The sequence below is a fragment of the Nicotiana tomentosiformis genome, chromosome 11 (genome assembly GCF_000390325.3).
Source record: "Nicotiana tomentosiformis chromosome 11, ASM39032v3, whole genome shotgun sequence".
In the NCBI taxonomy this organism is placed as follows: Eukaryota; Viridiplantae; Streptophyta; class Magnoliopsida; order Solanales; family Solanaceae; genus Nicotiana; species Nicotiana tomentosiformis.
In genome coordinates this window covers 103,244,216-103,260,633 of record NC_090822.1, presented here as the reverse complement: position 1 = coordinate 103,260,633, position 16,418 = coordinate 103,244,216, and the positions used below count along the sequence as shown (strand labels likewise).

The window sequence follows — 16,418 nt, the reverse complement described above, 5'->3', positions numbered from 1 at the left end:
GTGTAATTACCTAATCTTATTTCTATCTATGAAATTTCTATGTGTTAGAGAAATTGAGTTGTGAATCATGTTAGAAATCATGTTTAGGCTATATGCTTATTCTGTTGGTACCCACTGAGGTCATCTATGCTGTTGAGTTATTTGCTTAAATTGTAGTTACATACTCAGTCATATTCATTCATTCACATATCATATCTCAGTCTCTGTTATCCTTTGTTGTCACATCATGTTATCATTGTTTGGGCTGACTGGCATGAGATTTGTGAGCCCGAGAGGCTGGAGAGATTGATGACTGAGTTGGGGGGCTGAGAGCCGTGCTGTGAGAGATATTGTGGATCGGGTTGCACGCTGTAGCAGGCCATATATATATATGGACCGGACTGCACTCTGCAGCATGCCTTATAGGCTTTATTATTATTGATGGGATCGGGCTGTACGCCGCAACAGGTTTTATTAATTTATGATAGGATCGCGCTGCACGCCACAACATGCCATGTTGTCTTATATTAACGCTTGGACAGGATTCGCCCCTCCTAAGTCTGACATACCAGCAGTGAGCGCAAGTACCGTACAATGCTTAGTGACTGAGTGTGCTGAGTGATTGAGCGTGATGAGTGGGAGTGCGAGACAGTGAGATTGAGTACTTTGAGAGTGAGTATATGATTTCATCACTGTGATGCATTGCATTTGACTTGCATACTTGACATACATGCATAGAGATGCATTTTCTCATGCTACACGATTTTGTGGCATTCATGATTTCACATGCACATTGAAATGTAGACATAGGGATGTATTTTTCTCATGCTATCTGGGAATGAAATATCTTATCTATTCTTCTATGTGTTCGCCATTGTAGGACCGCGTTCGTAGAGGTCGAGCGGCTTGTGTAACGTGGTTGCGTGCTTGGGAAGGCAATTACGTATCAGCGTGGGTGATGGGCAGAGATGTCTTCACGTTTGCGTGTATGAGGGTGCGTTCACGTAGCTTTATTCCAGTGGTCTGCGCGTTTGCATGGTTCGTCTCGCGTACGCGTTGGGTATTTTGAGCAGTTCCATTTTCTCCTTCGCGATCGCATGGATTATTCCGCGATCGCGATGCATATGACTATCTAGTGAATTATAAAGTAATCTATTTCGGGGGTTTCGACCATTTTATCATATTTAGAGCTATGTAGCTTGGATTGAAGCGATATTTGAAGAGATTTTCACCATATGGATTGGGGTAAGAGTCCTCTACTCAGTTTTGATTTTATTTCATGTATCTATCTCCGTTTTTGGCATTTGGTTGATGATTTCAAAAGAGAAATTTGGGGGGGTTTTGCCTAAAGTTTCATAGAGTAAATTTTTGAGTTTTGAACGTCAATTCAGAGTCAGATTTGAGTGAAACTAGTATGGTTGGATTCGTAATTGAATGGGTCACCGTATTTTTTGTGTTTTGTCGGGTTTTGAGGTGCGGGCCTGAGTTTTGACTTTTTGGTTGACTTTAGGGTTTGGATTAAAGATTCGACCTTTATCGATTGGGTTTGTTTCCTTTGGCATTATTTGATGTTCTTGAGTTTCGTTTGGCTAGTTTCGAGCCGTTCGGAGGTCAGTACACGCGGGATGGCATTTTTGGAGCATCGTTTGGCTTGCTCAGTATTGGATTCTGCTTGTTCGAGGTAAGTAACACTTCTAAACTTGGTGCTGAGGGTATGAATCCCTGAATATACGTGTTATGTGTTTGGTGTGAGGTGACGCACATGCTAGGTGATGGGCATGCACCGTGTGAATTATGGCTAGGTTAATCTATGGTACTGTGTAGTTACTTAATCTTGTCTTTATCCATGAAATTTCTACGTGATAGAGTAATTGAGTTGTGATCCATGTTAGAAACCATGTTTAGGCTATATGCTTATTCTGTTGGGGCCCACTGAGGTCATTTCTATTGTTGATATATTTGCTTAAATTGCAGTTACATACTCAGTCATATTCATTCATTTTCATATCATATCTCAGTCTCTGTTATCATTTGTTGTCACAACATATTATCATTGTTTGGGTTGATTGGCATGAGATTTGTGAGCCCGAGAGATTAGAGAGATTGATGACTGAGTTGGGGCCTGAGAGCCGTGTTGTGAGTGAGATATATGGATCAGGTTGCACGCCACAACATGCCTTATGGCTATATGTGGATCGGGTTGTACACCACAACAGGCCTTATGACTATATGTGGATAGGGTTGCACGCCGCAACAGGCCTTATGGCTATATGTGGATTGGGCTACACGTCACAATAGGTATTATTGATTCATGATGGAATCGGGCTACACGCCCAGTAGGTCATATTAGTGCTTGGGCAGGATCCGCCCCTATGGAGTTTACACACCCACAGTGAGCGCAATTACTGTTGATTCATGATGGGATCGGGCTACGCACTGCAGCAGGTACCGTATAATGCTGAGTGACTGAGTGTGTTGAGTGATTGAGCATGAGGAGTGGGAGTGTGAGACTGTGATATTGAGTACTCTGAGTGTGTGAGTACATGAGTTCATCTCTGTGGCACATTGCATCTAACATGCATACTTGACATACATGCATAAAGATGTATTTCCTCATGATACACTATTTTGTGACATTTATGACTTCACATGCACATTGACATGTAGGCATAGAGATGTACTTTCCTCATGCCATCTGAGATTGAATCATCTTATCTGTTATTGAAAGTTTTTGGGAAAAATCAAAGGTTTCTGACTTACTCATATTTTGGTGATTTCGGTGAAGGATTTGGGTTTTACTGTTGTACATGAAAAGCATGACTATTTTCCGTAACTGTGCACTAGCTGAGCAACATATCTCTGAATTTTTTCTTGTACCACTTTTATTATATTGTTATGAGCTATTGTTGGCTATTGGTGTTGGACTCTGACCTTTGTCTCAGCTCGTCACTACTTTCAACCTAAGTTTATGATTGTTACTTATTGAGTACATGAGTCGGTTGTACTCGTACTACACTTCTGCACCTTGCGTGCAGATTTTGGATGCTGATGCTGCTGTGTATGGCGAGAGTTGGCATTGAAGGCGTACCTGCTTTTCGGCAATAGCTGCCTCTCGTTCTTGGTAGCTTTGGAATTATTAATATGTTCATGTATATTTCAAACAGATGATGTATTTATTTCATACCAGCTTTGTAAACTCTAAATCTTAGAAGCTCATGATTTGTACTACCAGTCCTTGGGAAATTCTTTGTATAATAGTTCAGTTGTATTATTATTTCTTCTCTTAATAAATATCATTTGAACTTGTTTATTGTTAATTGGCTTACCTAACGGGTTGGGTTAGGTGCCATCACGACTAGCCTAAGTCAACATCGCAATTGGGATGAAAGCTTCGCACTTGCGAACTCGAGGATCATCGCAAAACCGAACAAATGTTCGCAAATGCAAACTAAGCTATAATCCTATTATCTTCGCAAATTTGAAGGGGAAGTCGCATTTGCGACAACTGCCCCTCTTCTGTCACCGTTGCAAATGCGACCATGGTGTTCGCATTTGCGAAACCAGAGCACCAGACACAAGGTTTTGAAATTTTTAGTTCAAACCTCTCCAGGACATGTCCGAAACTCATCCGAACCCTCGGGGCTCCAAACTAAACATCCAAACAAGTCTAAAAACATCATACGACACAAAAAATAACATCTAAAACTACGAATCAAACACTAAAGCACAAGAATTTCAAAGTAAAGTCCAATAATTTCTAATGTTATTACTAAACGTCCGGATCTTATCAAATCAACTACAAACAACACCAAATTTTGCATGCAACTTCTAACTTCCATAACAGACATATTCCAAGTCCCAAATCAAATTTCGAGCTCGATACCTAAAACTCAATCTACATTCAAACCTTTCAGCTTCAAATTGCCAAATTTTGACAAATCAACATAAATCAACCCACGGACTTCCAAAATCAATTCCGGGCATATGCCTAAGTTTGAAATCATGATACTAAGCTGCCGGAGCCATAAAAACATAATTCCAAGGTCATTTTCACAAAAGTCAAAGTTTGGTCGACATTTACTAATTTAAAACCTCTAAGTCAAGAATTAAGGGTCCAAATCAACCCAAAAGCTTCCCAGTACGAACCTAACCGACCCCGCAAGTCATAAAATTATAAACACATATATATGAATTACTTAAAGGGGGTAACAGGGCATAATTATACAAAACGACCGATCACGTCGTTACATTCTCCCCCTTTTAAAACAAGCATTCATACTCGAACGTGTATAAGGATATACTTGAAGTGGTGAATAGATGAGGATAACAACTCCGCATGTCGTGCTCGGTCTACCAAGTCGCCTCCTCAACCGGATGATCCCTCCATTGGACCTTCACTGAAGCAATATCCTTTGATCTCAATTTTTGGACATGTGTTTCCAAGATCACTACAGGCTCCTCAATATAAGTCAAATTTTCGTCCAATTGGACTGTGCTAAAGTCTAGAACATGAGACCGATCATCGTAATACTTCTGAAGCATAGAGACATGGAACACAGGATGAACCACAGATAAATTAGGTGGCAAAGCAAGCTTGTAGGCCACCTCTCTAATCCTTTCAAGGATCTTAAAAGGTTCGATATACCTAGGGCTCAACTTGCCCTTCTTGCCAAACCTCATCACACCCTTCATGGCTGAAACCCGGATCAAGACTCACTCCCTAACCTTTTGATCCGCATAACTCTTTTGTCTAGATTGGGCTGTACGAAGCCGATCCTGGAACATCTTGATCTTCTCCAAAGCATCTCGAACCAAATCTGTGCCCAATAACTTAACCTCCCCTCAAACCACCCAACTGGAGAACGACACCGTCTCCCATATAGGGCCTCATAGGGAGCCATCTGAATACTCGACTATTAACTATTATTGTAGGTAAACTCCACAAATGGAAAGAACTGATCCCAAGCACCCCAAAATCCGTAACACAAGCACGAATCATATCCTCCAATATCTGAATAGTGCGCTTGGACTGTCCGTCCGTCTGAGTGTGAAATGTTGTACTCAACTCAACTCGCGTGCCTAGCTCTCACTGTACAGCTCTCCAGTAGTACGATGTGAACTGTGTACCTCGGTAAAAAATGATGGATACCGGTACACCATGAAGTCATACAATCTCGTGAATATACACATGAGCCAGCTACTATGAAAAATAGATAGTCACTACTGGAATGAAATGAGCCGACTTGGTCAACCTTTCCATAATCACCCATACCATGTCAAATCTCTTCTGAGTCTGTGGAAGACCAACAACGAAGTCCATGATGATCCGATCCCACATTCACTCGGGAATCTCAAGTTGCTAAAGCAAACCACTCGGTTCTGATGCTCATACTTCACATGCTAACAATTTAGGCACTGAGCTACATACTCCGCTATGCCTTTCTTCATCCTCCTCCACCAATAGTGCTGCCTCAAGTCCTGATATATCTTAGCAGCACCCGGATGAATGGAGTACCGGGAACTGTGGGCCTCCTGAAGAATTAACTCATGAAACCCATCCACATTGGGCATATATAACCGGCCCTGCATCCATAACACACCATTATCTACGATAGTAACCTCCTTGGCATCTCCGTGCTGAACCATGTCCTTGAGGACAGGAAAATAGGGGTCATCATACTGACGCTCTCTAATGCAGTCATATAGAGAAAACCAAGAAACTACACAGGTAAGAACTCGACTAGGCTCCGAAATATCCAATCTAACAAACTGGTTAGCTAAGGCCTGAACATCCAATGCTAATGGCCTCTATGCTGCCGATAGATGTGCTAAACTACCCAAACTCTCCGCCTTCCGACTCAAGGCATCGACCACCATATTGGCCTTCCCGGGATGATATATAATAGTGGCATCATAGTCCTTAAGCAACTCTAACCACCTCCGCTGCCGCAAGTTAAAATCTTTTTGTTTGGACAGATGCTGTAAACTCTAGTGGTCGGTAAAGACCTCACAAGGGACACCGTACAAATAATGCCGCCAGATCTTCAATGCATGAACAATGGCTACCAACTCTAAGTGATAAAATGGATAATTCTTCTCATGGGTCTTGAGATGTCGAGACGCGTAGTCAATCACCCTACCATCTTGCATCAACACCGTGCCAAGGCTAACACGTGACTTATCACAATACATAGTATATGACCCCGATCCCGTAGGCAACACCAACACTAGGGATTTAGTTAAATCAGTCTTGAGCTTTTGAAAGCTCGCCTAAAACTCCTCAGACCATCTGAATGGAGCACCCTTATGGGTCAATTTGGTCATAGATGCATCTATAGATGAGAAACCCTGTACGAAATGACAATAATACCAGGGCAAACCAAGAAAACTCCAGATTTTCATAGCTGAAGACGGTCTTGGACAATTCTACACTACTTCAATCTTATTCGGATCTACCTTGATCCCCTCACTCGACACCACAATACCCAAAAATGCCATCAAATCAAGCCAGAATTCATACTTTGAGAATTTTGCATACAAATTCTTCTCTTTCATGGTCTGGAGCACGGTCCTCAAGTGCTTCTCATGATCTTCCCGACTGCGGGAGTACACCAAGATGTTGTCAATAAACACAATGATGAATGAATCAAGATAAGGTTGGAATACATTGTTCATCAGGTGAATAAATGCTTCTAGGGCATTGTTCAGGCAAAATTACATCACAAGGAACTCGTAGTGACCATACCGAGTCCTAAAGGCAGTCTTCAGAATATCCAGATCCCGAATCTTCAGCTGATGATAACTTGACTGTAGATTAATTTTTGAGAACACTCTAACACCCTGTAGCTGATCAAATAAGTCATCAATGCGTGGCAATAGATACATGCTCTTCACTTTAACCTTTTTCAACTACCGATAATCGATACACATGCACAGAGAACCATCCTTCTTCTTCAAAAACAAGAATGGATCACCCCACGATGACACACTAGGCCGAATGAAACCCTTATCAAGCAACTCTTGCAACTGCTCCTTTAACTCCTTCAGCTCCGCTGGGGCCATACAATATATATAGTGGAATAGAAATGGGCTGAGTGCCTGACAACAAGTCAATACCAAAATCGATATCCCTATCGGCGACATGCCCGGAAGTTCCGGTGGAAATACATCTAGGAATTCTCTCACTACCGAAACTGACTCAACGTTAGGAGTATCAACATTGACATCCCTCACAAAGGATATATAAGAATCACACCCCTTCTCAACCATCTACTGAGCCTTTAGAAATGACACAACCCTGCTAGGAACATAATCCAATGCATCCCTCCACTCTAACTATGATAAACCTGGCATAACCAACGTCACAGTCTTGGCGTGACAATCTAGAATAACATGATAGGGTGACAACCAGTACTTGCCCAAGATAACATCAAAGTCTACCATATCGAGTAATAATAAATCAACTTTGGTCTCAAAACTACCAATAACAACTAAACATGACCGATACACACGGTCCAATAATAGAATCTCCCACAGGCGTGGACACGTAAATAGGAGAACTTAAAGAGTCATGAGATATATCCAAATACAGAGCAAAGTAAGATGACACATATTAATAAGTGGATCCTAGATCAAATAAGATTGATGTATCTCTATGGCAAACCGAAACCATACCTGTAATGACTGAGTCTGAAGCAACTACCTCTGTCCTACCCAGAAAGGCATAGAATCTGGCTTGCCCTCCCCTATAGGGCGACCTCTACCCGCCCATCCCCCACCCCTAGCTGGATGTGCGGGTGGAGCGGCAACTAGGGAAACAACTATGGCCTAAGAAGTCTGTGGACCTGACTAAATCCGTAGAGCCTGAGTAGCTTGTGAAGGTGCACCCCTCCTGAGTCTGGGGAAGTTTCTAACCATGTGGCGGGTACCACCATACTCAAATAAAGCTCTCGGTGGGTGTGGATGCTGGGACTGGCTTGGGCCTGGTCGGCTGGAGTGACCGCTGAAGGCACCCCCTGTATGAGGTGCACTAGAAAGTGGCTGAGCAAAGTGTGCAATCTGAGACATCGAAACAACCAGAGCACCACTAGAAGCTGGAAGTGCTGAGTAACTAGATGACTTACATATCTTACCATGATAGGCTGTAGCTGCAGTATGACCACCACTATACTCTCCCGTACCATGAGGCCTCTTGGCCTCCTTATCATCTCTCTCATGGCCCCGCATACCCTCCAACCTCCGTGCAATCTCAACCACCTGCTGATATGGGGTCTTATCTCCAACTCTCTAGCCATGCTAAATCTAATACCATAGTTGATGTAAGGCCCCGTAAAAGTTTACTGAAAACTCGAGGTTTCGTGGTGTAAAAGTAGACTTATGTGTTGACGAGCAGTTTCGATGTTTTGGGTTGAACAGTGCGTTGCGGAGTTAAAGAAAAGTTTTGGAAGTACAAGGCATTTCTGCGGTCCATTCTGTGATCGTAGAACTGGTCTGCGGACCGTAGGTCTGCCGTAGACTGAGGCAAAAATCTTGGAAAATTTTCGGACCATTATGCGGCCGCATAATCATTTTGCGGGCCACATAACCCATCGTAGATCCAACATGAAATTTTCCAGAGGAAGGTTCTACAGCGCATTATGCGACCGTAGACTGGTCGCAGAGTGGAGCAGAATTGCCCAGTTCTAGAGGGCCATTATGCGGTCTATTTTGAGGACCGAATAAGCATTATGTAGTCGCATATGTGACCACAGATCTACGTCGGGGCTTCATTTTTTTTAATTTTTGACCTGACCCTATTTCGATAAATTGAAGTAAAGGGACTCTTTTGAAGCAAAAATATGGTATTTTAGAGAGAAGTGAGAGTGTTCTAGAGAGAGGGGAAACCATAGACTAATTATCCATCAATCCTTGCCCAAGACTCTGAGAATTCACAAGGAAAACTCACAAAGTCTTCATCCAAGAGGTAAGGTTCTAACCTTAGTCTTCAATTTCGAGTTTGGATAGAAGATGGGTAATTGGGAGTATGATTTTTGGGTATGGGAGTTGTTATTTATGCATGCATGTAGCTATGAGGATGGTGAGGAGGTAATTGAACAAGTATGAGTAAACTCTTGGTGTTGAATTAGTTGTGGAGTGAAGGAAATCTTGTGGAAGAATCTTGTAATCAAATTCGCACACCTAGTATTTGATAAAATACTCCAATGAGCTGAAACCATGCATATCTCCCTAATTTGTGTTCAATTTTGCTATTTCTCCAAATAGATCAAAGTTGCTAGGATATTCGGAACTGTGTAGTAAATTAAGGAAGTCTCAAAGCGAGGTATGAAGGCTAAACTCTTTTTTTGGTATTGGAATTCCCGTGTTCTTACAAAACTTCATCATGTAAAGTTCGGGCTCCATTGATGTGGAATATTCAAACTAGTAGAATTGATGCCCGATTGGCATAACGTGTTAGAACCCTCGTGTGTTAATGATTCTCTATTTTTGACTTAATTATGTTATACCCCTTTGGGAAGAAGATCTTGTATGAAATCAATGTGATTAAACACTTATTTCTCATATGATGAAACTTTATTAATTTACACTTGCTAAGGCCAAATGTGCCAAACAGTTTATTAGAAGGGAACTCTTTTGTACATATTATTATCATTTTGGGAACTCGAGCTGTGGCATAGTGGTTACACCTCCACCCACATACGTTGGGGGTGAGGTGGCAGGGCCGCTTTGTGTAGAACTGTGGTATTGTGATTACACCTCCACCCGCATACATTGGGGTGAGGCGGTGTGGCCGCTTTGTGTATAGTTGTTGTATTGTGAATATATCTCCACCCGCATATATTGGGGTGTGGCGGCGGGCCTGCTTTGTGTAGAGTTTTTGGTATTGTGCTTGCACCTCCACCCGCATACATTAGGGGTGAGGCGGCAAGGCCGCTCTATGTAAAGGTAGTTGTAGAGGATTCCTGACTTGAAATTTATATGTGTTATTGGAAGTTCTTAATAAATATTTTTTGACTTTTATGGCTATCTAAGCCCTATGATTGTTACCATGATTCATCATATTCATGTTGTATTTCCAAGTCCTTGAATAGATATTTTGGTTTTCATACTAGTACTATTCGATATGCACTAACGTCCTTTTTGCCGATGGCGCTGCATCTTTAATGGATGTATGTGGTTCCACAGTGGGAGGCATTGACCAGTGATAGCGGTATACTCTTTTTCCAGCTGATTTGGTGAGCCCCACTTCATTCCGGGGTTGTGCACTTTTATTTCATGTGTATTATGTTTTGAGATATAGCCGGAGCCTTGTTGCCGACACCATCATTGTACTCTTTTATATCTATTAGAGGCTCCGTAGACACGGTGTGGGTTGTGTATTGGTATTGGAAAAGTCAAGATAGTAATGTTGTATGTGTGTTACATCTTCCACTTCAAACTAGGAAAATGTGTGTATTTTGAGATTTTATAAATGATGTAACTAATGTTGATGGAATTAGTGTTGTTCATGAACCCTCTTGGTGTTAATAAATGAAGTTTATATTCTCTTTATTTATGTGTGAGTTGGGTAGAAGTAAAGCTAGTAGGCTTGCTCGATCGGGTTATCTTGGTTGAGCGCTGGTCGCGCTCCTTGAGGTCGAGGCGTGACAGTTGAGCCCCTCGATAAATTGACGAACTCACTCTCTGAATGTAGAAACCAAGCCAGGTGCATGTCTGGACAAATCACTGAATCGGCCATCATACTTCGACACTATCATAGTACCCTAGCGTAACTGCTCAAACTCCATGCGCCATGCATCCCGAAGGGTTTGAGGGACAAACTCTTTCAAGAATAACTCTGAAAACTGAGTCTATGTAAGTGAAGCTTTATCGGCTGGGCTACCCTAATCGTACCCTCACCACCACTGGTATGCCGCTCCGGATAGCTGAAAAGTAGTGAAAGCAACCCCGTTCGTCTCTAAGTGCGGAGAATACAGTGGCACTCCTCAAGAAAACAGTGTACATCCTCTGAAGCTAAACCACTGAAAGTAGGAGGGTGGTACTTCTTGATCCTCTCGAGCCTACGCTGATGCTCCTCAGATACTGCTGCCCTAACCACGAGCTGAACCGGAGCAACAGGTTGTACATGTATAACCTATGGAACCTGATCAACCTGGATCCGCTGCTCTGGGGTACAGGCCGTGAGAGTCTGTGCTTGTAAGGCCCCGTGAAATTTGTTTCCTAAAAACCGGGGTTCCGTGATGGTGGGGTAGGCATAGAGGTTAATAATAGTAGAAATTCTTCGCAGCGAGCTTGCGAGCCACAGTTTGGACTTTTTGGATTGAACAGTGCGCTGGGGTATTGAAGGAAAATATTTGGCAGAAATAGGCATTTCTGCGGCCCATTATAGGGCCGCATAATCACTCTGCGGGCCGCAGAATAGCCGTAGAGTGGAGCAACTACTTGGGCCATTTTTGATGTCAATTTCGCTGCCAGTTATGTGACCGCACAACCATTTTGCGGGCCGCACTTTTGTCGCACAATTAGCCTTAGAATATTTGCGGAGGGAGGTTCTGCGGCGCATTATATGACCGCATAATAGGTCTGCGGGCCGCATAACTACCGCAGACCCAGACAGATTGTTTTCAGTTTTTGGCACCAAATTATGCGGCCGATATGCGGACCGCATATCCATTCTGCGATCGCATATGCGACCGCATACCCTGTTTTAGAGCTTTATTTTTGGGGTTTTTAAACCCGATCCTATTTCGTTAAAACATATGCCATAGTCTATTTTTAGCATATTTCTGATATTTTTAGAGTGAGAAAGAGTTCTTGGACCGGGGAAGTAACCTTCAACCTAATATCCAACAATTCTTGCTCAATCCTTAAAGATTATCAAGGAAGTCTTCATCCTAAAGGTAAGAGTCTATGCCCTAGCCCTTAATTTCGAAAATCTACTAAAAAGGGAGTAATTAGCAAGACAATTTTTTGGTGTGGGAGTTGTTACCTTGAATGCATGTGTTATCAAATAATGTAGGAAGATTGTGAGCTAAAAATGGTAGAGAATGGGTTGAGGAATGATAGAATCTTTCCTAAAAGGACCTTAAAAACATTAGTGCACACCTAGTGTTTGATAATGTGCTCAAATGAGCTAGAATCATGACCATCTTCCTAATTTTCGTCCAACTTATTATATTTCTAAAATAGATCGAAGTGCTAAGAATTCTGGAATGTTTTAAAGTTTAAAGGAAGCTAAATTGAGGTATGTTGGCTAAATCCCCTTCTTCTTAGAATCGAATCCCACAGTGTTCATGTAATTGGTGTAAGTCCCTAATTGATCATTATAGAATTGGCTATTCCTAATGTATTTGTGTTGAAGGATGTATGTTTAATATTTATTCTAAATGCTTCATCATGTCATCTTGCCATTTGTGGATGTGTTCAAAACGTGGAATATGTGTTAGAAATGTTAAGACTTCATGTCAAGATCGAATAAAGGTTGTTATTCCAAATTGTATGAAAAGCCTCTATGTGCCTAAGATTACCAAATTGCTCATATGTGAATTTAATGTCTTGAATGGGAAGCCTTATTGTTATTGATAATGATAATGATGTTTGAATGTGGAAAGGGGAACTGGAATTATGAAATATGGCCAAGTGCCAAGAATGACTTTATAATTGTGGTCACTAGTGCCAATGAATTGAAAAGATGTGAAAGAAGTATGATGTGAGATGATTGAATGAAAAAGGTAATGTATCAGGTGAGATGGCCTGGCCTATCGGGCTGTGATCGGACACCATGCCGCACACATGGTGGTGACTGTACTGAAAATTATGATGAAATTGTAGTTATGGTTGATGTCTCAAATGAGATGACCTAGCCGATCTGGTCGTGATCGGACTCCGTATAAGAATACGGTGGTATTGTGAATTATGGTATATCGGCACTAATGATCACCCAACCTAATAACATGGAAATTGACTTGAGAACTTATATGATCCTTATTTGATGTTTTAGTATTTTGAAGCTCTTATTGACCTCATGACTGTTTCCCCCTTGTATTATTATTCATTCTATTGAGATGGTGTTTAGTTTTACATACTCGTACTATTCGACAGTACTAACGTCCTTTTTGCCGGGGGCGCTGCATGTTTAAATGGATGCAGGTGGTTCTATAGCAGGCAATATTGATCAACGATAGTGGTACATCCTCTTCCCTACAGACTTGGTGAGCCCCACTTCATCCCGGGGTCATGTATTGTATCTTTTGTTCATATTATTATCACGTTTTGGTGTATAGCCGGGGTCTTATTGCCGACACTAACATAACTCTCTTTTGTATCTCTTAGAGGCTCCGTAGACACTATGTGGGTTGTACATATGTGCTAGAAAAGTCAAATAGATTATGTTGTGTTTTGATCTCTTGCTCCACTCGAATCATAAGAATGTGTGTATCTTGAAACTTAAAAATAATGTAACCAATCAGACGATTTAGTATTGTATATATGATCTTCCTACTTTCTAATTAATGAAATCATGCATTCTCTTGATCATGTGTGAGTTGGGTAGAAAGTATCTAACACACTTGCTCGACCGAGTTCACTAGGTTGAGCGCCAGTCGCGCTCCCCGCGTTTTGGGCATGACAAACTTGGTATCAGAGCCTAAGGTTTTAAAGTGTCTTAGGATGTCTCGGATCCGTGTCTAGTAGAGTCCTCCTTATCGGTGTGTTATTGACCACATCTATAAGTTGGAGGCTACTTGGACATTTAGGAATAATACCTTTCTTTGATATTATGGATCGTGCGATGAAACAGATTGTGAAACTGTTTCTCCTCTAACTCGTGCATTCCTTTAACTTCCAGTACATGGCACCTAAGAAGAGAGCAAGGACTAGCCAAGGAGCCAATGTCTCCTCAAAAATGGAAGTTGGCCCTTTATTTGATGATGCAAGTAAATACCCGAGGGGTGAGGATATTCCCCCGACTGCTACACTGCCTGATTCCACTACACCTGACCAGGCCACACCAGTTCTTGCACCTACTGAGGGTGCAGCGATTCCTCCAACTGATATTCCGGTTCCACCTCCAGCCCCAGCTTCCAATTCTAGTATTTCTGATGGGGATCTTAGGGGAGCTATCCAGATGCTGACACAAATAATGTCTTCTCAACCCCAGAGACCAAATGTTGCACCCACTTCCCCCACACAACAAGGGGATTCTAGTGGTTCCAAGGTGAACATGTTTCTTCAGTTGGATCCTCCGGTGTTCACGGGTGCTAATCCCTAGGAGGACCCACAAGACTTCATTGATGAGATGCCTAAGACTCTCCGAGTTATGCACACTACAGAGATGTATGGAGAGGTGTTGGCCGCCTACTGCCTGAAAGGGGTGGCCTATTCTTGGTTTGAGCTGTGGGAGGACTCTCGGGAGGAGGGGAGCCCTCCAGCGAGGTGGAGTGAGTTTGCTGATGCTTTTATGGACCATTTCTCACTTGCCGAGACTAAGGCAGCCCGTGCCACAATGTTTGAGAACCTTAAACAAGGTAGTAAGAGTGTGTGGGAATATCACATGGAGTTTGTGCGTCTATCTAATTATTCCATTCTCATGTTGCCTACTATGGAGGCTAGAGTGTGCCGGTTTGTGCAGGGCCTTAGCCCCTTGGTTATCAATGAGGCCTCCACAGCTGCCTTGAATTCTGATATGAACTATGGGAAGATGGTAGCATTTGCTCAAGCTACAGAGAACTGTAAGTTGAAGAACAAAATGGAGCGAGAGGGTACCAGCAAGGCCCGGTCTGCAAGCAACTTTGGGGAGTCATTTGGTGGGGGAAGATCAACTTTTAGGGGAGGATCATCAGGGCCATCCCAGTCTTTCGCTCAGTCTTCAGCCAGTGCACCATCAGCAGGGCCCAATCAGTAGCATGGGAGTCATTTCAGGCCTAATCAGGGCAGCAGGGGACCCAACCAGTAGGGCCGATCAGGAGGGAGACTCCAGCAGCAGCGAAGGCCCCAGGTGTGGGAAGATGCACTAGGGGATCTGCTATATGGACCTACATATATGTTACGGGTGCGGATTAAGGGGTCATATTCAGAGGAAGTGTTGTTCATCCCGCCAGGGTGCGGGCAGGGGCATAACACAACCATCTAGTTTTAAAGCTGCTACATCTTCAACACCCCCTCCAGCTCGAGGTACTCCAGCACCAGCAGGGCGTGGTGCATCTAGGGGTGGTGCGTAGAGTTCAGGAGGACCCAGCCATTTCTATGCTATGAGTGGTCGCTAGAGTGTAGAGGCTTCTCCAGATATTGTCACAGGTATATTAACTATCCAATCTCATGATGTATATGCTCTTATTGATCCCGGTTCCACTTTGTCCTATGTTACCCCTTATGTTGCTATGGAATTTGGGATAGAACCGGAGCAACTTCCTGAGCCATTCTCTGTATCTACTCTGATTGGCGATTCTATTATGGGCGCACGTGTTTATAGGGGTTGTGTTGTCACAGTGCATGGTCAGGACACCGTAGACGATCTCATTGAATTGGAGATGGTCGATTTTGATGTAATTATGGGAATTGATTGGCTTTATTCATGCTTTCCCAAGCTCGATTACAGAACTAGAACTGTGAGGTTTGAATTTTCAAATGAGCTAGTTGTTAATTGGAAGGGGTATAATGTGATGCCAAAAAGTAGGTTTATTTCTTACCTTAAGGCCACGAAAATGATTAACAAGGGGTGTATCTATCATTTGGTCCGGGTTACAGACATCGATGCTGAGGCACCTACACTCGAGTCTGTTCCAGTGGTGAATGAATTTTTGGAGGTCTTTCCTGATGAGCTCCCTGGGATTCCGCCAGACAGGGAGATTGATTTTGGGATTGATGTGATGCCATGCACGCAACCTATATCTATTCCTCCCTACAGGATGGCACCAACAGAATTGAAAGAGCTAAAGGAACAATTGAAGGATTTGTTTAAAAAGGGTTTCATCCGACCGAGTGTGTCACCATCGGGAGACACCAGTTCTATTTGTGAGGAAGAAAGATGGATCACTGAGGATGTGTATTGACTACCGGCAGCTCAACAAAGTCACAATAAAAAACAAGTACCCATTACCAAGAATAGATGATTTGTATGATCAGTTACAAGGTGTTAGGTACTTTTCCAAAATTGATTTACGATCCGGGTACCACCAATTGAAGATCAGGTAGCAGGATATTCTGAAAACAGCTTTCAGGACCCGGTATGGGCACTTTAAATTTTTGGTAATGTCTTTTGGGCTTACAAATGCCCCAACAGCTTTCATGGATCTTATGAATCGAGTTTCAAGCCTTTTCTTGATTCCTTCATGATAATGTTCATTGACGATATTCTTGTGTATTCACAAGGTCGAGAGGACCACGCCGATCATCTCAGGGCAGTTTTGCAGACTCTTCATCAACACCGATTGTACTAAAATGTG

The 16,418-nt window shown here is 42.6% G+C and overlaps 1 protein-coding gene across 1 annotated transcript; it reads right to left on the bottom strand.

Annotated features, from left to right (window-relative positions):
* Positions 1 to 4,329: 4,329 nt before the first annotated feature.
* On the bottom strand, positions 4,330 to 4,671 carry LOC138901944 (uncharacterized). The gene has a single exon (XM_070189744.1). The coding sequence runs from the start codon at positions 4,669 to 4,671 to the stop codon at positions 4,330 to 4,332; it is 342 nt and encodes a 113-aa protein (XP_070045845.1).
* Positions 4,672 to 16,418: the final 11,747 nt, after the last annotated feature.